We start from the raw sequence: 23,000 nt of genomic DNA on the forward strand, positions 1-23,000 counted from the left end.
AACCATTTATCACATACTAAATTATTTTTAACAATATTTATGACTCACTTGCTACTTGTGTGATGTTATTTCAGGACAAGCTACAAACGTTCTACCAAAAAAGGACAGCATTATTTTTTTCCCCAGAGCTGTGTGAACAAAACTGTCCAATGTTGTGGCCATGTTCAAGGCAATGGCTCAAACAACCCTCCCTTTTCCACATGTCAGACCAGTCTGAACCAGAGCTGTTTGTGCGACCGTGGGCACTATGAAGGAAATTAAAACATAAATCATTCCAGAACTTCAATCAGCCATTTACCAGAGCAAATATTTTTTATAAATGCATGCATATAAATGCATGCATGATTGCAATATTGCACATTTTAATTGCTAATATAATTAGATGACAGAAAAATGATTGGAATCATTAGGAAAAAATATGTAATACAAATTACGTTGACATTAGTGGAATTGCATTGGCAAGGTTCAAATTGTACTTATCTGACGGTCAACAATTCGTAGCAGTAAATGAAGAGGCATCATACTGATCACAAGTTCAGTATGGAGTACCACAAGGCTCAGTACTAGGACCGTTGCTTTTCACCCTGTACATGCTACCCTTGGGAGACATCATTACTCTGATGATGCCCAGCTCTATATTTCTTAGTGGCCTTTCGAAACATACCAATTCACAAAACTAATGGAATGCATAGTTGATATATATAAAAATTTGGATGACTAGTAATTTCCTACTAACAGAGGTTTTAATTATTTGACCAAAAACCTCTGCATGTAGTAACCTAGATGCATGTAGTAACCTTTCCATCAGTGAATCATTATTTTCCTGTTTATCACTGTAAAGCTGCTTTGAAACGATATGTGTATTGTATAAAGCACTATAGAAATAAAGGTGGCTTGACTTGACAAATCATGCAAACTAAATAATGCATGTATGATTTCTACAATATTGCACATTTTGATTGCTAATATATTTAAATGACAGAAAAATGATGACTAGCATCATTAAGAAAAATGTGTAATACAAAATACGTCAGCATTAGTGGAATTGCATTGGCATGGTTCAAATCATACTTATCTGACGGTCATCAATTCATAGCAGTAAATGAAGAGGCATCATATTGATCACAAGTTCAGTGTGGAGTACCACAAGGCTCAGTACTAGGACCGTTGCTTTTCACCCTGTAAATGCTACCCTTGGGAGATACGTAGAGCTGAGCATCATCAGTGTAATGATTTCTTTGTGGCCTGATGAAACATACCAATTCACAAAACTAACAGAATGCACAGTTGATATAAATTATTTTTTTTTTTGGATGACTAGTAATTTCCTACTAGTAAATTCTGAAAAAACAGAGGTTTTAATTACTTGACCAAAAACCCCCTGCATGTAGTAACCTAGAATAATACTGAACACTTGATGGCTGCATAATTGATTCATTTTGTACAGTTATTGAACCAAAATGAATCAACACTGAACTGATTTCAGCTGGACAATGACACTATTGTCTTTTTAGAGCTGCTTTAAAGCAACATATATATAATTTGCTAATATATTTAAATGACAAAAAAAGTATTTGCATCACAGACTGGTTTATTAAGTCACAAAAGTTTTATCAATAGATTAGCATGACCTTACATAGTCACCACAGATATTGATATTGTAATGCTATCATGTCACAATGAAACCAGAACGCAAAACTTATTTTCTGTAACACTATTACATTAAAATAAAAGACTCAGCTCTGAGGTAAATGTGTCTTTTTGCGTTCAAGAATCTGCAGTCTGACTCAGAGATCTGTTGTGTTGTTTAGACTTTGATTGGTTACACTTTGGTTGCGAAGCAAAGGCACTTACAAATCGGATAATATCCAATCATGCCAACACATTTATATTTGCAATAATAAGCTGCAAAAAGCTACAACAATGCAGCCACTTTCTATGACTCTTGATAGAACCATGATCTTAACAGGCTATCAGAACATTCAACACATATTAAGCACTTTAAGAACATACTTCATGCATCCAAAAATTAGACCACATAAACTCAAATTATAAAACATAATAATTATAAAATATTTTACAATATCCTTTAAGAACATCCTTCCAGATATGAGGCAAAATATCAGCATGTATAAATATCTTTTCATAACAAATGATAAATCTAAATAACATTAAACATGAAAACTAATATAACAGTATGGCTTGCCATATTCTCAGTAGATTTAAATGTTCTTACAGATCCATTTGAAAAACTAAAAACTCAAGATAACTATATTTACCAATTCTGTGCGTATGAAAGGACACATTCGTTCAAGATTGAATGAAGTTTTCCTTGCATATCAATTATTTATAACAACTAAAACAACCTGCTTTTCTATTAAAATAACTACCCTGATGTTCCTCTATAAAAATTATAGAAAGTTTGATGGGAGAAAAACCGGCGGAACATAAATTTCACAAACTTTTCTACATTTCACATTCATTATATTCAATAAAACATTCAACTTCACATTCATTATATTCAACAAAACATTCTGCACAACATCAAAACCATAACAAAGCAGAACATACCAATTAACAGCTAAAATTATGCCAAATTTTTTACACGATTATCCAGTCAAATCAGACACAAAACTAAGGCATTATTAAGAAGAAGACGGCGCAAAATATATGCTACGACAACAAAAAGAGTGCTTGAACGTTCCCATCTAGATCCATTTCAGGAAGTGCTCTGTCTTTAAAGATTCTGATCCTGAAGGGCCAATCAGCTTAACTGACACAAGACACGCCCACTCAATCAGTTCAACTGTGCTCTAATTGGCCCCACAAGTTGTCAATCTGTTCAACAGTGGGAGTGAATCTCCTTGCATTAATTAAGGATTTCAATCAATAACTTCTAATTGTAGCTGTTGGGATTTTACCGTCCTTGTGGGCGCTTGTGGGTGGATGAAGCTTGAGAAGGACGGATGGATGAAGCTGTCGTTCGCTCATGTGTGTTACATAAAGCAGCGTTCATGATGCCAATTTTGAGCAGGCGTCTGGAGTTGGATCATGTCTGGAGAAAACCTTTGAATGCATTTAATTTGTGACGGGTGTCACACAACTTGTGGTTTGTGTTCTCACTCTTGGATGGAGTCGGCCGGTCTGAAGCAGTTGAGTATTTCCTATAAGACAGAGCACACAGGTTACTTTGTTGGCGTCACCACATAAACAACGCCACTTGTGTTCGATTCTGACATTAGCATGTAGCTAAGCTAATTAGTTGATGCTCCGAGTAGAAAAATACATATTATAAAACTACCAATTTGTAATTATGGAAAAAATTAAATATATAGATAGCATATTTTGCTGCCTACAATTTGGCAGTAGGCAGCTCAACAGGTGAGAGAGACAACCTTTTCACACAAAATATTCACTATAAAACAGTGATATTTTTGTAAAAACAGTAAAACATTTTATTTTTCAGGTTTCTTAGATGAATAGAAACATTAAAAGAACAGATTTTATTTGAAATAGAAATCTTTTGTAACATTATAAATGTCTTTACTGTCATTTTTAATCAATTTAATACCTTTGCTGAATAAAAGTAGTAAATCTTACTGTTGTTAAATAGTGGTGTATCACAGTTTTACATAAATATGAAGCAGCACAACTGTTTTCAACACTGATAATAATCAATGTTTCTTGAGCAACAACTTGAGCAGTAATGATGCTGAAAATTCAGCTTTGATCACAGAAATAAATTACTTTTTACTATATATATATATATATATATATATATATATATATATATATAAAAATAAAAACTTTTTAGTATGTTCAAAGACTATAGACATAGAAAGACGGTTCACTCCCATTACTTATGAATGGGAGAAACTGCAACGCGCTATATGGCGGAATACCTCCCGCCTTCTAAGTAAAACAGCCAATCGCTGATTGATAAAGTCACTGCAGCTGCCGTCAGAAGCTCAGAAGACTCACGCTTAGGACTGCACATGTGCATTGGCTCGTCTAGCCTGAAAAACATGATTTTTTTAACGCTATTTGAGCATAAGAAACTACTTTTATGGGACAGGTCATGTCAAGATTTTGTTGCTGATTTGAAATATGTTATTTAATTGTGAGTTCGCCAAGCAGTTTTTGAGATTTCAAGATTCCCCCATTCAAATAGATAGGATTTGGTCTTGGATGCCCGAAATAGCTGCCTGGAGGCTTTGCAAATATGGCCGCAGAGTGAACAGACTTTCCTTGAAAGGGACTTTGGTAAGGTCTTTTTTAAGGTATTTGGTTTACGAGAGCACAGGAAGTGTCCTCCCTAGACGGTTGTCATAATATTTCACTTTGTTTGTGAGGACATTTGGTCCAACCTGTACACACACACACACACACACACACACACACACGGCCAAAACTTACCCGGCTCTCATTCAGTTCCTCGTTCCTCTGTGCCTCTGGGAATCGTTTGGTAGATAAGGCAGGAACGCTTGCTATCCGGGGCGGGTTGCCAACGCTGAAGAGGCGGGGCCGCTTGACTTGATCCTGACTTGACAGTGGCGTAAAGCTGTTTCTCCTCAGCAGAGTTGGTGGCAATTCTTGTCTGGTGCTTCTCTGATAACACACAAAGTAGGGATTACGTCTGTGGATGAACACTGTGACACAGGCATGATTATAAAGGGCTATAATGAGTCAAGGCTTCTTGCACACAATTCTGACCCTTAAAGAGAAAACCCAAAAATGAAAATTTTATGTTTATCTGCTTACCCCCAGGGCATCCAAGATGTAGGTGACTTTGTTTCTTCAGTAGAACACAAATGATGATTTTTAACTCCAACCGTTGCAGTCTGTCAGTCGTATAATGCATGTCAATGGGAACACAATCTATGAGAGTAAAAAAAACATGCATAGACAAATCCAAATTAAACCCTGCGGCTGTCCAACTGCCTTGAGCGCACGCACAGCATCCAGTGCGTGAGGTGTGTACGCGCTCTGGCGTAGTTTAAAGGATTAGTCCACTTTCAAATAAAATTTTCCTAATAATTTACTCACCCCCATGTCATCCAAGATGTTCATGTCTTTCTTTCTTCGGTCGAAAAGAAATTAAGGTTTTTGAGGAAAACATTCCAGGATTATTCTCCCTATAATGGACTTCAATGGTCTCTCCAAATGGTTGAAGGTCAAATGTACAGTTTCAGTGGAGCTTCAAAGGGCTTTAAACGATACCAGACGAGGAATAAGGGTCTTATCTAGCAAAACGATCGGTCATTTTCTTAAAAAAATACAAATGTATATACTTTATAAACACAACTGATCGCCGTGCACGCGCTTCCACTTTCCGTATTCTTCAAAAAGCTTATGCTGAATGTCCTACGCCTTCCTTATTCAACTTACGGAACAAACGCAGCGCCAGTTCCGTTTTTTCCGTAAGTAGAATAGGGAAGGTGTAGGACATACAGCGTAAGCTTTTTGAAGAATACGGAAAGCAGAAGCACGTGCAAGGCAATCATTTGTGTATATAAAGCATACATTTGTATTTTTTAAGAAAATGACCGATCGTTTTGCTAGATGAGACCCTTATTCCTCGTCTGGTATCGTTTAAAGCCCTTTGAAGCTGCACTGAAACTGTAATTTTGACCTTCAACCATTTGGAGAGACTATTGAAGTCCACTATAAGGAGAATAATCCTGGAATGTTTTCATCAAAAACCTTAATTTCTTTTCGACCGAAGAAAGAAAGACATGAACATCTTGGATGACATCGGGGTGAGTAAATTATTAGGAAAATTTTATTTGAAAGTGGACTAATCCTTTAAACTACGCCAGAGCGCGTACACACCTCACGCACCGGATGCTGCGCGTGCGCTCAAGGCAGTTGGACATAGTGGTGTATTAGAGGTAAAAAAATGATATAAATATTGTTCAGTTTCTCGCACAAACCGATTGTTTCGTGTCTTAGGACATCAATGTGTTGTCACGAGCCGCAGGGTTTAATTTGAATTTGTCTGTGCATGTTTTGTTTACTCTCATAGATTGTGTTCCCATTGACATGCATTATACGACTGACAGACTGCAACGGTTGGAGTTAAAAATCATCATTTGTGTTCTACTGAAGAAACAAAGTAATCTACATCTTGGATGCTCTGGGGGTAAGCAGATAAACATCAAATTTTCATTTTTGGGTGAACTATCTCTTTAACATGCTCTTTCTGCTATTGTACCTATTAGACTTTTTAATATGTAAATGACATCTGCCGTGATTGGTTAAGGTGTTGATGTGTAAATGTGGGTCATTTAATAATGTGCTCATGGTTTTGACATCATAACTGACAATTTCTGGATGAGACGTTTTTGAAGCTTAGTTTCTATTAGTGACTCACAAACAAACAAACAAACAAACAAAACAAATCATCAAAAAATGTCTGGGACATATTACACACAAAAATCAAAAGAAAAAAATAAAAATTATATTTTGGTTGAAGAAAACAAAGCTTATTTTCAGTACTATTAAGATTTGAGTACATTTGTGAAGTACAACTATAAGTATACTGTGTGGTAGTATCTGTGTATTTAATTTAATTTACGCTCATTTTAAATAAGTAAATTAGCTAAATAAATTGCTACAGTACTTAAATCTCATTTAAAATTAAAAAAAAAAAAAAAATTAAAAAACGTAAGCCAATTTTTATGTTTTAATTTTTATTATTCAATTTAAATATTAATAGTTATTTTGATAATGAAACAATTTAAATCAAATATTTAAATGTATTTTTTTAAATAAAAACATGTAAAATATATTGATTTAAATATATAAATATGTTTATATATTTAAATCAATATATTTTACACATACACACACACACACATATATATATTATATATATATATATATATATATATATATATATATATATATATATATATATACACACACACATACATACATACATACATACATACATACACACACATATTTTAAATATTGTTTTTTAAATGATTTTTTATTTAATTTATTTCATAGTAATATTAACTATTTTTTAAGTAATTGTTTCTATATTAAAATAACTTATTTATTTTAAATACTTACAAATATTTAAAATGTAAATAATGAAATTTAAAAAATAAAATGTGAAATGTATTGATTTAAATAAATAAATTAATTAATTAAGTAATAAAAATGCTTATATCCAGACAGTATGATTTTCACCTATAAATCTTCAGGGTGGATTGGAGAATGTCACAGTATGTCAACATATTACATCAAACTCTGTTAAATTGAAAGTTTTTCATGATATGGGCTCTTCAAAAAAGAGTGGAAACTAAACGTGTTGATGCACATACAGAGGTTAAATTAAAGCTCAGTCTGGCAGGGATACTCCCTGTGTTGTCTGTCCCGGACAAATAACAGCAGGGACACTGCCGCCCATAATCACATGGAAAGAAATGGCATGCTGATCTCGTCTACAACCGAGAGCAAAAACAAGCCAGAAGCCAGAAATACTGAGAGAATCTCTGTACTATATTGCCCCTCTGACTGCAGACCTGTGGTTTGTGTTTTTCAGTCTCACTGTGAGGGTGTCAAACTCACACCTACAGACTTACACCGCAAAACACACCACGATTTATGAGCAAATTCTGCGGACTGACGCACTGCCTGTCAGCCTTTAGTTTTCCATTAGAGGAACAGGAAGAGTTCAAGAAGTTATTCTTGTTTGAGGGCTTCTTTCAGCTGCTGATTTACTGATGCTGTATTTGTGTTGGATAGACCGCACGATCATAATCACATATTATTCCAAAAATATCGAAAAAATAAACATGCAGAATCATTCTGAGCACACACACACAAAAAAAAAAAAAAAACTTAGATGAAATGATGGTAAAAACCAAACAATGTTCAAAAAACAAAAATAAATTTCCCTGAAGACGAGAAACAGCATCTTAGTAAATGGTTGTTAGTAATAACAGTGATGCTGCTTTAGCAAACAACAAAAATATGAGGTAAATGTTATATATTTGCTTACGAGCGGTCTGTCCTGGTGTGTGTTTACAGCTTCCACTTTCAGGTCAAACATGTCAACTTTACAGCCTGTAACGGGAAAAAAACACTGAAAAATATCAGAATTTTGCTACAGTATTTAAATCTTATCTAAAAAAAAATAATAATTATATATAGCCTATATTATAAAAACATTATATAAAAATATGCCAGTTTCTAATAAAGTTTTGATTAATAATTAATTAATTAATTTAATTAATCGATATTTTAATAATGAAACAATTTAAATCAAATATTTAAAATTTAATACAATAAATAAATAAACACACATCTATCTATCTATCTATATCTATCTATCTATATGTGTGTGTGTGTGTGTGTGTATATATATATATATATATATATATATATATATATATATATACACACCTATTTTGAATAATTTTTTTAATTTCTTATTTAATTTATTTTATTCTTTCTTATTATACTTAATATTAATATTAACTTTCAAATTTATTTATAGTTATCTAGTATGAAAACAATTTAGATCAAATATTTAAAATGTAAATAAAATAAAATAAAAAAAAATAAAATATGAAATGTTTTGATTTAAATAAATAAACACATATGCATATATACACATACATATTCTTAATTATTTTTTAATTACTATTATTTAATTTATTTACTATTAACTTTATATATTTTTATGTGTGTGATTATATATATATATATATATATATATATATATTTATTTATTTTGTATTATTTGTTTATTTTTTAGGTCTGTGTGAATGTAAATCAACACATACCATAAGCCACTGGGGTCAGCTTCAGGACTGCATGGAGGGGACACTTCAGATACGGCAAATCATCTGTACAACATGAGCACATTTAAATATGAGCAGATCTTCTGATTATAAACAAACATAAATTGAGTCAAAGTGGTCGTGAATGGAAAGGTTTTGCTCAGGAAAATCACTTCTTTGGATGCTTATTACTCAAACACCAGCAGTCAGAAGCCGACATCTTCGTGTCTCTCATTATCTGATTGTGGTCATCAGTCAGTCACATGAGCCCTGGTATGATTTGAGTGTATGTGTGTGTGTTTGTTACACACCTGCGCTCTTGTCCAGGAAGTAGGCGAGGAGGCAGCGCATGACGGCCTGGTGGCAGATGACCAGCACATTACCTTGTCTCTCCAGCTCCATGATAACCGGCTCCAACCGCTGCACCAGGTCCTGATATGACTACGGCAAGAGAAGAGGGACATGAATGGCTTATTTATAGATGACATTAAATGGAGACAGAAGTATTTTAATATTAAAAAACGTCTCAGGTTCCGCATGTAACCATGGTTCCCTGAGAACAGGGAACGAGACACTGTGTCTTAACGCATTTGGGGAACGCCTTAGCGGGAACTGGTGTCTGAAACGCTATCAAATCACGGCAATCGTATTGGCCGGCGACAGCCTATGATGTCACTACTAGTGCGACCCGAACGCACATAAGGGGTGCCTATAGAACAAGTCATCCACTCATCGTCTGAAGGGACTGTCCAGCAGGCGGCCCCGAGGCATGGCAGGGAGATGCAGTGTCTCGTTCCCTGTTCTCAGGGAACCATGGTTACATGCGTAACCTGAGACGTTCCCTTTCGAAAGGGAACTCGCACTGCGTCTTAACGCATTTGGGGAACGAATACCCACGCCGCCATGCTGAGGGGAGTGCATGCCAAAGAATGGCTGTGACAAATATCAGAAACCATTTCAACTGAAATGCCAAAAAACACTCTTCCTAAGGGTCGCAAAGGCTGTCAGTGAAAGCATTCCCTACGGCCACCACCCAAGCTATAAGCCTCAAAGAGGCCTCCAGAAACATCTATAGGCCTACCAAGGCCGCTCAAAGGCTTGGAACCAACAACTTCAAACAGAAGGGGTCCCTTTAAGGGAATGTGACCAGGGAGCCGAAAGGAGCCCTGGCCAGTCACTTCTCAGGGGAGCATAGTCTACCCTGACTGCCACCAGGGAGGCCGACCTGGTCCTACTTAGTAGAAACCTAGTCTGGCCAGCAACCTGTCTGTTACCAAAACAGAATCTCTAAAGCACTAGCCTTCAGAGGAGGGGTCCAGAAAGAGGGACTGGAAACTGGCAGTAACTGGAAGTAACCAACTCAGAACGGACGTAGAGACGGGCATCTCGGCATAACGCTTAGAACCCTTGCAATCGAGGGGAGTTACTCTGCTCAACCTAGGATCTACAGAGCGGTTCTTAATAAGCACTCTGGAGGCTGAATACTCTAAAAAGGGTCCCTAAAGAGAGATGTACCTCCAGCTCCAACAGGAGCTGATCGATCAAGGGAGTTCTTACTACAAAGAACCCTTTAAACCTCAATGACCAACTCAGGGGCGAGGTCCTCAGCCTTCAATACTGACCTCCCAGGGAGGTCTCACGAGAGACCTTCAACCTTCCGATCAGACCTCGGGAGCGCAGTACTCTAAAGAACGACCCTTAATGCGAGGGGAGTACCCACTGGACTCAACCGAGACGAGTACTGACCAAGCTCAATGCAAGTACCAGGGAGACTCCTAAAGAGCCTACACTCTGATATAACTCTAGGGAGTCAGAATACTATCTTAGCTGGAAGGCGCTACAGGTGATATTTCATTCTTAATGCTACCCGCTATTAAGACCTCATAAAGAAAAGAGGCACATAGTAAGGGTGCCACGATAACCTTCCCTAATAATGGGAGCTCCAGGGCCCCAGTTTAAATGCCCCAATACAAAAAACATAGAATAAACATCCCCTTATTCCTTTCTACAGGGAGCTGAGGTAACTAAATTTGTAATGGCTCTCACAGAGGGAGAGGTAACCTAAAAGCTCAATCTGTTCTCTAGGCGCCCCTTATGTGTGTTCGGGTCGCACTAGTAGTGACGTCATAGGCTGTCGCCGGCCAATACAATTGCTGTGATTTGATAGCGTTTCAGACACCGGTTCCCGCTAATGGTGCGTTCACACCAGACGCAAATGAAGCGTTAAGCGCGAGTAATTTACATGTTAAGTCAATGCAAAGACCCAAATAGACATCCTGAGGCGTGACTGGCGCGAATGACGCGGCACGTCGGAGCGTTTCGGGCATTTGACGCGTGTAACGCGTGATTCGCGCAAGTTGAAAAATCTGAACTTTGGCGAAAATTCATGCCGCGTTAACCAATCAGGAGCTTGCTCTAGTAGTGACGTGATTACGACGTAGCAAGAGGAGGCAGAAATCAGAAACAACAATGGAGGACAAAATCATCGTCGCTGTATGATACATCTTCATACTTTTATAGAAACAGGAAACGATTTATTCGCGCAAGTCGCGTCACATTGTCAAGTAACATTGAATTAAACATGAAATTTTGAGGTAGAACAACTGAAATAGTATTTTCCTGTAAAACATATTCCAATAATCTTTTGGGGTTTTGTTTACAACTTCAAAAATCATGTTTTACAGTGTCGTACCTCTCCTCCTGGGTATCTGTAATGGTATTTGTCCTGGTCTCTGAGGGAATATTCATCCGGGTACGTTTCCTTAATCTTTTCATATGTCATTTCCTCACAAATGCCCTGATACAAAACACACACACATATTAAAAATACCAGTTAACAAACATTTCTCCATCATCAACTCAGATGTTTTGCAATAACGTGATTTTGTTTTCTCTATTGGAATTAAAAACATATGATGTCCACTGATCTGGAAGCACAGACTTTTATTGCACTCATGGCACAGGATTATATAGCTGAATTAGTTTTGGTGTGGTAAACGAGTTAAATATGATCCACCACCATTAAACATCTGACTCAAATGGACTAATTGCGTGTTAACAGAAAACACCTGTGTTTTATCACAGTAAATAATGATGAAGAACAGCCCAGTGTTTATATGAAAACAGGAAGCGCTGCTTCTCTAATAAAAATAGCGGTGCGTAACTCACAGCGTCAATCTCGTTGAGTATTTTCCACTGCTCATACGGGACGCCCAACTCCTCCGCCGTCTGGATGGTGCGTCTGAGCTGACTGGTCCACACCTTCAGGTCTGGGATCTTCTGGTTTTCCAGGAACCCACGCAGGGCTTTAGAAAACTGACACAGAGTGGGAAAGATGTTAACAAGCCTCCAAACATTTCTCACCTGTTTGTGGTAAAGGACTGAAAAAGAGCATGCTGGGAATCAACACAGAGTGACTACAGGGTATTTGCAGATCTTAGGTAAGAGGCGGGACATTTCCCAAACATGCTCTAAGTGCTTGACCAATCACAACACACTGGTCCAGCCGACCAATCAGAGCACATTGTGCTTTTCAGCAGGAGGGGCTTCATAGAGACAGGAACTAAACAGAGCGTTACTGACAGACCGGGAAGAGAGGAGCTGCAACAATGGAGAAAATTAGGAATTCAAGCATGAAAACCTGTTCTAGTAGAGCCCAAAAACAACATCAAGATTTTGAAAAAGGGCATAATAGATCCCATTTAATCAAAATAACCTCCCTCCCTCTTGCATCTCTTCTCTGATGACGTGTTTACTGGCGTGAGGCTGGGGCAACCTGTCACTCATATGAGATCCACCAATAGCAAACCACAACCATCCAATCAATTCCCCAAGGACAAAATCAAGCCCTACATTTGTTCTTGTTTGCAAAGCCTTTCCACTCTATACATCACAATAGAGAAGAAAAGACTATCGCAACTTCCGTTTCATACCGAATTTGAAATACTCAAGACATGTTTTATTCTGTATATACATATAGTATGTACTAAAACTGGTTTGTGTCCTAAAATATCAATACATAACAATAAATAAATTATTGTGCCAATAGTTGTGAAATCTATATAATGAATAATGTTCTAGTCTTTCTTTACTGTGACGAGGCGGCCACCAGAATTTACAGTGAATTAAATGCCAGATACAGTTTATTATGTAACAAAAATACCAATAATATCCAGAGTAAAAAGATTTTATGCATAATATGGTACTTTTAATTATAAACAAGCCCTTACACTTACAATCATCTACAACATATTACAATATAAAAACCATAGCGTAAACATTGTCATAATTCATCAATAGTTCATTAAGTCATCAAAATCGACAATTCTTATTTATTATAAAAGATTTATCCGTATTTTTACTTTGAATGTGCAGCACTCATATTTATTTATTTCAATCATCGTCTTTTGAAGTTTAATAATCGCATTATCTGTGTCACACCTCCTGTTCTTCAGTCCCCAAATTGGTATATTTTCATTTTAAGGCTTTTAAATGACCTGCAGGAACCCACAATGAAATACATACAGTAATTACCAAATGCACACATTGTAAATAACTCTCAGTTTTGATGCATAACAAAACAAACATCCTTTAAAGGATCTGTATTCTACTCATTCATGAAGTGAAATGAAAGGAATACCTCTTTTCCTCTGGTGGAGAGCTCCGAGTCTCCGCCGATGCAGCCCTGGACGTTGTGTTGGCTCTCGCCATGGCGGCAGAGGTAGATGGAGTGTTTCTGAACGTGAATATTCATGAGGTAGTAGACAATCTTACTCTGGATATAATCCTGAACACGGTTCACCAGGAAACGCTGACCCACGTTAATCACCTGGATGAAGGACAAGTCCCTGAAACAGGCCAAAAAACATCCGTGATCCACAAACTAATCAAACTGTTAAATATGTGGTTGTGGCCTAATGATTTAGGGATATACAACAATTCAAAAATTTGATCATGGAGCTGCTTTGAGATCCCCATATCTGTGGGCCTGAACTATGTAAGGCCTTGAAAATGAGGATTTTAAAAGGCAAGTTTATTAAGAATGCGAATCTAGAAGGATATTAGTATATCTTGAATACTTTTAGAGTATCCGCTATATGCAAAGTGACCCACATTTGGTTTTTGACCACTGGAAATGTGTACAATTGACCAATTTACTCAGAGACGCTTTAAGATCTCCATATCTTTGGGATTGAACCATTGAGGGTATTTAAAATGAAGATACCACAAGAAATGTTTGTTAAGAACCAAAATCTAAAAGGATATTAAGATACCTTTAATACTTTTTGAGTTACAGGCATGCAAACTTGAGGCAAAAAACACAAAGTGCTTTTAAGCCATTTTTGAACGGTCACCGTTGGCATATAATGAAACAAAGATTGATAAAGTCAACAGATTTTACTAATAAACCTACTGATCTCTGTGTAAAAATAAAATAATAATGCTGCCATCTTTCTAGAGTCATTTTTACACCCCTGTATATTGGGTACAAATCTCAGGTGAAAATTGTAATTTTGACCCACTCTACAAAATAGCGGATTACTCAGTAAATATACATCTGACACATTTAATATTTTGGCTTTCATCACTATTTATGTTTCTCTTTCTACAGAAAAAATATTAACAAAATCAAAAATTTGAGCTGGGGAGGTATCCGAAATTTAGTTGATTTGACACAGAATGACCCAGTTGTGTCTTATCATTATTGTCCAGTTTCTGCATTTATTATCTACAAGACGTGCCTAATGAAAAACATAATCAACATTATATAATCTTAAGAACAGCTTGTACTTAATTACCTACAACAATCCCAATATAGTTATCATTCTTGTTGTAAACGGGCTTTTAATTTAAATTATATGATTACAATGCTATCTGTAAATTTGCTGGCAAAAATGCTATTGTTAACTTAAACTACTTTTGATAATTAAAATAAAAGAGAAATAAAATAAAATGCAAATATTACATGGAACATTTAGAAATGTTGCCTTGGCATTTAACTGAAATAAAATGAGTTCAAATTGAAGTACTAAAATTGAAAACTGATACAGAAAAAAAAGAAGAGGAAACTAAATAGAAATCTAAAAAAATAAATACAAAAATTACTGAAACTTGAAGTTTTCAAGATGCTGTATTTAAAGAGACAGTTCACCCAAAAATGAAAATTCTGTCATAATTTTTTCCCATACTATGGAAGTCAATGGGGTCCATCAACTGTTTGGTTACCCATATTCTTCCAAATATCTTCTTTTGTGTTCAGCAGAAAAAATAAATTAATTCAACTTGAGGGCGAGTAAATAAAATAGTAAATTAATATTTGAAAAGCCACATAATTTTAACATAACCTCATCTACTAGAAGGTATTTACAGGTAATTATGATATATTATTATCCTTAAACAAAACCACATGCTAATAAAATAAACTCAGCAAACTGTACTGAAACTGTACTGCTCTCTGCTGGAGGCTTTCTGACATAACAACAGAAAAGATATAGACAGTGTTCAAGTCACAGATGAAATGCTGAAAATGAATATCATCACATAGTTTCCCTGAAATTTTAAAATACAAAAAGCAGCAATAATTTAACTTGATCAAAAAACAAGAAAAAAAGAAAAAAACAGTTGCCCAAAGGAAAAGTCTCCTCAGAGATCAATCAGCTCCTAGATTATGTTTTGGAAAAGTAATAACTGGATGAAAAGCTACTTTTGAAATGAAAATGTAATCTTACTTGTCATGTTCATCTGGGTCTAACGGCTGATATGTGACTTTGTAGCACTCGATTCTCTTCAGGAAATCCTCCATCACGCTCTCTCTGTGTCTCTCAGGATAATCAGGACTGGAAACCTTCACATCCTGTTCCCAAATTAATGAAATGTTATGACAGTGATGCCATGGTTTGACTCAGACACACAATCCCTGCGGATCACTGATATCAACTTTATTTTTATCATCATCAAGATTATAGCTTATGTATACTTTCAGTTTCAGTATACATGGTGGAATGTGTGTATATTTTTAGGTGTTACTTTTACTCAGTTTTAATCAATAAAAATCATTTGAAATAGTCTTGCAGTGTAATAAGTATTTTTTTTTTTAAATGTAAAAATATTTCCATATAGTTTCAATTAATATAAGTTCATTAAAGTTGCATAATTATAATAACATGACAACTCAACTTCACAAAAACATTTAATGTCATCTACCCTTGACATATATAACAGCAGTGGTAGGCAGATTAATGAGGTATTAATGGGAGTATATGAATATTTTCTGCATTGACACTCACCAGTATGTTGGCAGCAATGACTTCTGGGTCATCACAAAGTGACTCGACAAAAAACACCTGGAAACAAAAGCAAAAATAACCACATCAAAATAGAGCTGGGTGATAATCTTATCACTTTATTTTTTTCTATATCATACAATATCAATATGTATCACAATATTTATTTACCATTAATGGGGAAGGAGATGTTTATATTAAATCAAATTTATATAAACTTTAACAATTTAATCAAGCTTTTAAAATATAATAAAATGAAAATATAATAATTAATGTACAACAAAACACTGCATTTTTTTTGTCAAATAAGATGCTGCACAATAGAACTGTGTAAGTTTAAAACATTTAAAACAAAGTGAGAAGTACATTTTAGTATACAATAGTGATATATTTCTGTCATCATTTCTTAGAGTTAAAACAAACTTTTATTTTGACAGTTTTTCGTGAAGATCTTTTAATTTCAGTGTGGATTTGACATTATAAATAATAATATCATTATTATTACTTTGAGAATTACATTTTAGTATACGGTAGTAATATATTTTTGTCATAATTTCTTGAAGTTAAACCGAACTTTTATTTTGACGGTTTGTCGTGAAGATCTTTCAGTTCTAGATTCATTGTGTATTTGAGGTAGTTTTCTCAAATGAAACAGTGAAAAGCTTGTGAAGTAACTGTCAAAGCAGCTCTAGAGATGATTTCTCTCCAGCGTAACCTGACAACTGCGATATTACAAATAACTGCTAATATTTCATATTCACGGACGCTCTGACCTTATACGAGTTCTCCTGCGCAAAACTCAGGATGAGGTTCCTTCTCTCTCTGGTTGTGTTTGTGGCATCAAAAACCTGCCAGAGACAAACGATCACATCACAGAATGAGAAATAAATCATCAATCATAATGAAAATATATTATAGTAATGGGTTTATGATACAACTGCCATTAGATAACATAAAAGTAATTATTACATAAAGTATTACATTTCTGCAAAGTTGATATGACTCCTGTCTTTAATTTATTTTCTCCATTTGAAAACATTAGACATTCTACATTTATTTTGCTTATTGTTAACATTAGTGTTGCTGCTGATGCTTTTTATAAATAAAACTATTTTTTTAATATGAAGATTAAAATTAACAAAATTTGTTGGTGTATAAATAAGATTTATTTTGTTTTCTATGCAAGGTGGGAGTGATTGTTATAAATAAAATGGTTTGTTCAGTTCAGTGGTGTTGTAATCGTGTCAAAAACAGAAGTATAACAATAAATAAATATCGGTTCTGCATACTGGTTATCAGGCACATAAACACACAAATTATTGGTCTCGGTTCTAAAAAATCAATATCGGTCGATCACTAGAAACAACTCCATATAATATACAACACAAATAACAATACATGTGAATAATATTTAATCTAATAGATTGAGAAATTCTAGTTTCAGTATGTGAAATCCAAAGATAAAATGTGTCCAAAGAGCAGAACTTACAGCGATCTGCCCTCCTTCCTCATTCAGATACGACTTCACATCCTCTAGAGCCACGATTGCACACTGTCTGAGAGGAAAACACATTATCAGACCAGAACTGCAATAATCACATTAAACTCAACAGGATCATTAGATGATGCTGACTGATGCTGACTCAATTCACACGCAACGATCTGAGGAACCACTTTTTGTCAAATCATTTAAAGAGGACCTATTGTGGGGTTTTTTTCATGTTCATCTTTGTGTAGATGATGTGTGTAATGTTGCTGTTTGAGCATGAAAAAGGTCTGCAAAGTTACAAAGTCCCTCCAGCAGGAGTTATTCTCTACATGAGTTTACATGCGCTCTCATAATGCGATTATAATGAGATTTTGGCAATATTGCGATTAAACTTTACCTCATGTAAACGCAACACTTTGATCAAACCAAGCTCATAATCGTAGTAACCATAATCGCATTAAACCATGTGGTGTATGCTGATTTTAATTGCAATAAACAAGCATGTAAACACCTTAATCACATTATTCCCACGAAAGCGTGCATGTGTCGTTCACACGACTTCATGAATGAACTCTGTGACATTATTCAGAAAGTTTTTCTTCTCCAAATCGCTGAACTCTGTCAACACAACTCTCAGCACAGTCTCTACTCTGTCTACTAACTGCATGAGAGGATAATATGAGTCCCGCTGACATGTTGGAACACACTTTTGTTTTTAATGCTTCACAACGGACATAACAAATGGAATATTCAAGTTTTGACATCACTGTCTACTGGTATGGGACATGATTTATTAAAGGGGACCTATTATGCCCCTTTTCACAAGATGTAATATAAGTCTCTGGTGTCCCAAGAATGTGTTTGTGAAGTTTCAGCTCAAAATAGCCCACAGATCATTTATTATAGCTTGTCAAATTTGCCCCTATTTGGGTGTGAGCAAAAACACGCTGTTTTTGTGTGTGTCCCTTTAAATGCAAAAGAGCTGCTGCTACCGGCCCTCTTTCCAGAAGAGGGCGGAGCTTTAACAGCTCACGCTTCGGTTGCTCAACAACAACAAAGCTGGAGAATCTCACGCAGCTAAAATGAGGATTGTCAGTAACGGTGTTCAGCCTTACATTGTTCAAACCGGAGTCGACACTGATGGAGAGACTCAGGAAGAAGTTACAACTTTTAGAATGAAACTGGACGTTTCTGAATGGTTAGTGGATAAATTTATGTAGTTGCTGTGGAGTTGATTCAACTCATCGACTAGCGTGTGCCGTCATGTTAATCTTTTGTGCAAATCCAGAGTTGAATTGACCCTCGTTTGTGAAGCAGTCCGGTGTAAAATGTCAGCATGGCAACATCTACTACAACTCTTCCTCTTCTCTAAAGCAGCCCAACATGGCCTCACCCCCTTTGTTGTGTGTTCTCGGGAGCGGAGTTTATGTAAATTTTATGGTTAGTGATGTCACAAACCCGGGAAGAAGCTCGTTGTAGTCCCTACCAGCCGTTTAGTCCTTAAAAAGCGATTTCTGTAAAAGAAAAATCTCCCTTTGCATTGACCTTTGAGCGTCGTAATGTTGTTGCAGATGTTGTTTATGCTCAAACAGCAACATTACACACTAACTAAAGTTAAAAAAAGTGAAATCATAATCAAGGTCCCCTTTAATTAAGTCTTGTAAACATGGTTTAATTGCGTTACCAGGTTACTGGTTTGCATTTAAACCAGTTATTTCAATAAGCTAATTTTTGTGAGTTATCAGCGTATTGATGTGCATGTAAACATGCTCATTGTCAAATCTTTTTGAACATTCAAGCATGAAAACCTATTCTAGAAGAGCCCAAAAACAAAATCAAGACTTTGAAAAAGGCATAAAAGGTCCCCAAACATAGTTTGATGTGAATATTACAACAAAGTATGTCACATATAGTAGTACAACTCAAAACTTCCTCCCCTATACACTTCCTGAAATTGCTTCAGGTGAGTGATTCTGCAGCAGAAACATCCTCTTGTGTGTGAGGTTTTTGTGTAATGTTCGGCTGGTTGTATGCTGTGTTTAAACTGTACACAGATCGGTGTAGATACTTACTTCCTGATTTTCATGGCCTCTTCATTGTCGTGGCGGAAGAAATCGTAAGACTTGTAGGACTGTACTGCCTCACGTCTATAAACGCCCAGGTTAAAAACTGACAGAAACACAAAACTGTTATGAACACACAGGAAAAGCAACAGTCTTTTTGGAAACTTCGGAGTAAAGTCCCGTTCACACCAAGAACAAAAACTGTAAAGATAATTATAACAATAACTATATTAGTGTCCAGCGATATTGTTCTGCGAATGCACACGCTGCAGTTATATTATAATGTCACTTTAAATGCTCAAGCTCTTGGATTGGCTGTCAATGTTTTTATGGTTCATCAGCTGGAAAAAATCATTCTGAAAGTAATTCCAGTGATATTGTTTCTCTGTGCCGTTATCGTTATAGTTGTGGTGTGAACTCTGCTATTCTTTTACATATCGTTAGTTATCGTCCTTGGTGTGAACGGGCCTTAAAGCTAGTATAATATTTAATATATACAGTACAAATGTTAGAAAGTTTAAATTACGGATCCCGCATCTTTTGAACAACTAATTTTAATAACTTTACTTGAATTCTTCAGCAGGTCATTACGTATTTCTGGATAAAGAGTCATTTCAAGATGAGCTGGGCAAAAAAAATTATATTTTAAAATTCTCTGATTTCCATTAGTTTTCCATGACAGTTGCAATCCCATAATAATTATAATGAATTCAAAAAGCTGATAAAATAACTGTTTTTTTTTTCAAAATAACTGATTTTTTATTTATTTTTTTAATAAAATTGGAATTCAGATTTTTAAAGCATCCTGGTTCAACTTAAGAAATCATTTTGGTGTATCAACTCCCAGGAATAATTATATTTCGTTAGCAGAAGTATGATGAACTCTGGAATTGAATAAGCACTATTCTGTAAACTCACACTCTCACCTTTTGTAGGAACCCCGATCCAGTTGAGGTAGCGCGTCAGCTTCTTCGATATGTACGTCTTTCCTCTGGCAGGAAGGCCGATTAATACGATCACGGTGGGCGAGTTGGTCATGTATGACGCCCATGCTATAAAACAAAACAAACACACATGATTTACTTCCAACATTTTTCTTCTCAGTGCAGCACAAACCAGTATGATGACATCAGATGACATCAACGTTCTGTTCCGGTCACCATATTTATACTCATAATACTTATATTATGATGGTTCTCAACTGTGACGTTCATGAGGATTTCACAAGGATGGCAGGCACTAAGCTTTCATATGCTGCTGAAGTTATTTAACTTTAGTTAGTTAGTTAGTTAGTTTTTAACTTTAGTTAGTGTGTAATGTTGCTGTTTGAGCAACATCTGCAAAGTTACGACACTCAAAGTTCAATGCAAAGAGAGATATTTTCTTTTACAGAAATCACTTTTTAAGGACTACAACGAGCTTCTTCCCGGGTTGGTGACATCACCATGCTTAAAACATGCTTAAAACAAGACAAAAATCTGCCAGTGGGGTCAGAAAAATAAACTTAATTCAAAGGGAAAATGTGATTATTTTTCTGACCCCACTAGCAGATTTTTGTCTTGTTTTAAGCATAAACTCACTTAATTTTGATGCATTTTTCATAAAATAAGACCTAATATTTTAAGTCATTTTGCTTCTCCAGTAAATGTATCTTGATTCAAGAATGTTTAGATATTTGTACTGAAAAACAAAACAAAAATACTGAGGAAGAACATCATTTTTTACATTCCAACCATGCATATTTCTGCAAATCAGTGTTATTTTAGTATTATTTACAGTATATCCTATAATAGTACTATTTAACATTTTGAATGAGCTTTTATTTGTATATTTTCACTTTTCATTTTGTTATGTGCTTTTGTCATTTTTATTGTTTTTAGCTTTAATTTTTATTTCAGTTTTAGTCATTTTAGTACTTCAACTTAATTTTTAACTTCAGATTTAGTTTTTCATCTAATATTTGTATTTTATTTCAGCTTTATTTCAATTAGCAAAATCTATTTTTAATAGTTTTAGCTAACAATAATCAATTATATATTTCAATTTTATAAAGAAATTGTAAGCGGAGCTGCACTGTCATGATGAGAGTGTTGCTATAGGGTTAGTAAGGAGTTCAGTATGAGCGCAAAGGCATTCAGGGTGGTTGTTAGGTGGTTGCAATGCTTACTGGCCGTACCCCAAGTCTGTAAGATATTCTTCTTGACTATTCATCAATATATTACTCTGCAGAAACAGGACCCTGACACGCCATCCAACTGGGCTTTACATTCCATAAAAGCACTGTCTGGACCCAAAGCTCAAATTCCAATCTGATTTAGATTCTCTTTTAACTTGAAGGAACATGTTAAAGCTCAACTCTCTGCTCTGGGATTGAATGACGGGCTCATTTTGTTAAACTATGGCTAGTCTTTACGCAATTGCAAAGTTCCCAGATGGCCATCCCGACCGCTGCCAACTAAAACAAGGGCTCTTTACATAATATACAAGGATATAAATTTAGTTTTTACTTTCATAACCACATCAATACACTCTAACAAACATTTATGATAAGTTTTCATTCATTATAACATCTAATAATTGGGTAGTGACCAAAAGGTTACCAGTTCGAATCCCCACAAAGGTTAACCACTTGATGAAGACACAAGGTACTAAAATTAGCACAAATAATAATAGTAATAGCTCACAGCATTTCTTCTCATTGACTCTGGGCTCCGCCTTCTTGCTGTCATTTGAACTGTCCATGACTTTATATGCAGACTGTCGATCTTGAAGGAGAGGTGTGAGGGTCAGCACAGGTCATCAGAGGTCATTAGAGGTTAGTCCACCTGCGCAGGTATTACACGACTCGAGATTAGATAATTAACGGCCTGGCATCATTTCAAATCTGCTGCTTTATTAGTCTCCGAGAGTGATTAAAAACAAAGCTGGATTTACTCACCCTGCATCGGGGGAAACGCAAACGCACTGTCCATTTTCCATTCAAACTCAGTTAAAAATGTTTTTCCTTTAAAAGCTCTGGAGCAGAGAAGATTTGATGTGACCGCTGCGATTCAGGAAGTGTTTGTGTCTGGAGATGCCCACGGCACAAGATCCAACCCATAGAAGAAGATTAAACGCTAGAACGGCCATTAGCACAGACGGAGTGACAGAATGGGCGGGGTTAGCGGCATGGATCTTGTTTGTGATTGGCCAAGCACGATGGGTGTAAATAATAACTCTTTTATCTTTACATTTCATTGCGATTTTTTTTCAATTCGATAATATTAATGTTTTTCAGTATCATTATTCAGCTGCACAAAAATGTCCACAACGCTTCTGGGAAAAAAAAAAAAAAAAAATCGTCTCGTGATATATGTTACTTTTCACA

The 23,000-nt window shown here is 35.6% G+C and overlaps 1 protein-coding gene across 2 annotated transcripts; it reads right to left on the reverse strand.

Annotated features, from left to right (window-relative positions):
- Positions 1–1,571: 1,571 nt before the first annotated feature.
- pfkfb2a (6-phosphofructo-2-kinase/fructose-2,6-biphosphatase 2a) lies at positions 1,572–22,736 on the reverse strand. Of its 2 annotated transcripts, none has more exons than XM_051879815.1 (16): positions 22,572–22,736; positions 22,318–22,458; positions 20,560–20,685; positions 19,643–19,739; positions 17,571–17,637; positions 16,855–16,929; positions 16,085–16,141; positions 15,527–15,651; positions 13,438–13,645; positions 11,967–12,113; positions 11,491–11,595; positions 9,110–9,239; positions 8,802–8,864; positions 8,015–8,079; positions 4,417–4,608; positions 1,572–3,164 (listed from the first exon to the last, which is right to left on the reverse strand). In XM_051879815.1, exons 2-16 carry the CDS (start codon positions 22,373–22,375, stop codon positions 3,120–3,122), a joined length of 1,560 nt encoding a protein of 519 aa, XP_051735775.1. In that variant the 5' UTR covers positions 22,376–22,458; positions 22,572–22,736; the 3' UTR covers positions 1,572–3,119. The 2 variants fall into 2 exon arrangements, 1 of the variants encoding a protein (XP_051735775.1); XR_007927446.1 differs by lacking the exon at positions 1,572–3,164 and adding an exon at positions 4,762–4,878 and having other exon boundaries at positions 4,464–4,608.
- Positions 22,737–23,000: the final 264 nt, after the last annotated feature.

This window comes from Ctenopharyngodon idella, chromosome 22, assembly GCF_019924925.1.
Source record: "Ctenopharyngodon idella isolate HZGC_01 chromosome 22, HZGC01, whole genome shotgun sequence".
Lineage (NCBI taxonomy): Eukaryota > Metazoa > Chordata > Actinopteri > Cypriniformes > Xenocyprididae > Ctenopharyngodon > Ctenopharyngodon idella.

Bases quoted from the DNA above. Each gene is read 5' to 3' on its own strand.
- pfkfb2a (XM_051879815.1), bottom strand. From the start codon at position 22,375: ATGGACAGTTCAAATGACAGCAAGAAGGCGGAGCCCAGAGTCAATGAG. The intron at 16,930-17,570 runs GTAAGTTCTGCT...TGTCTCTGGCAG, and splicing joins AGGAAGGAGGGCAGATCGCT to GTTTTTGATGCCACAAACAC. The intron at 13,646-15,526 runs GTAAGATTACAT...GGCCTGTTTCAG, and splicing joins GACCCAGATGAACATGACAA to GGACTTGTCCTTCATCCAGG.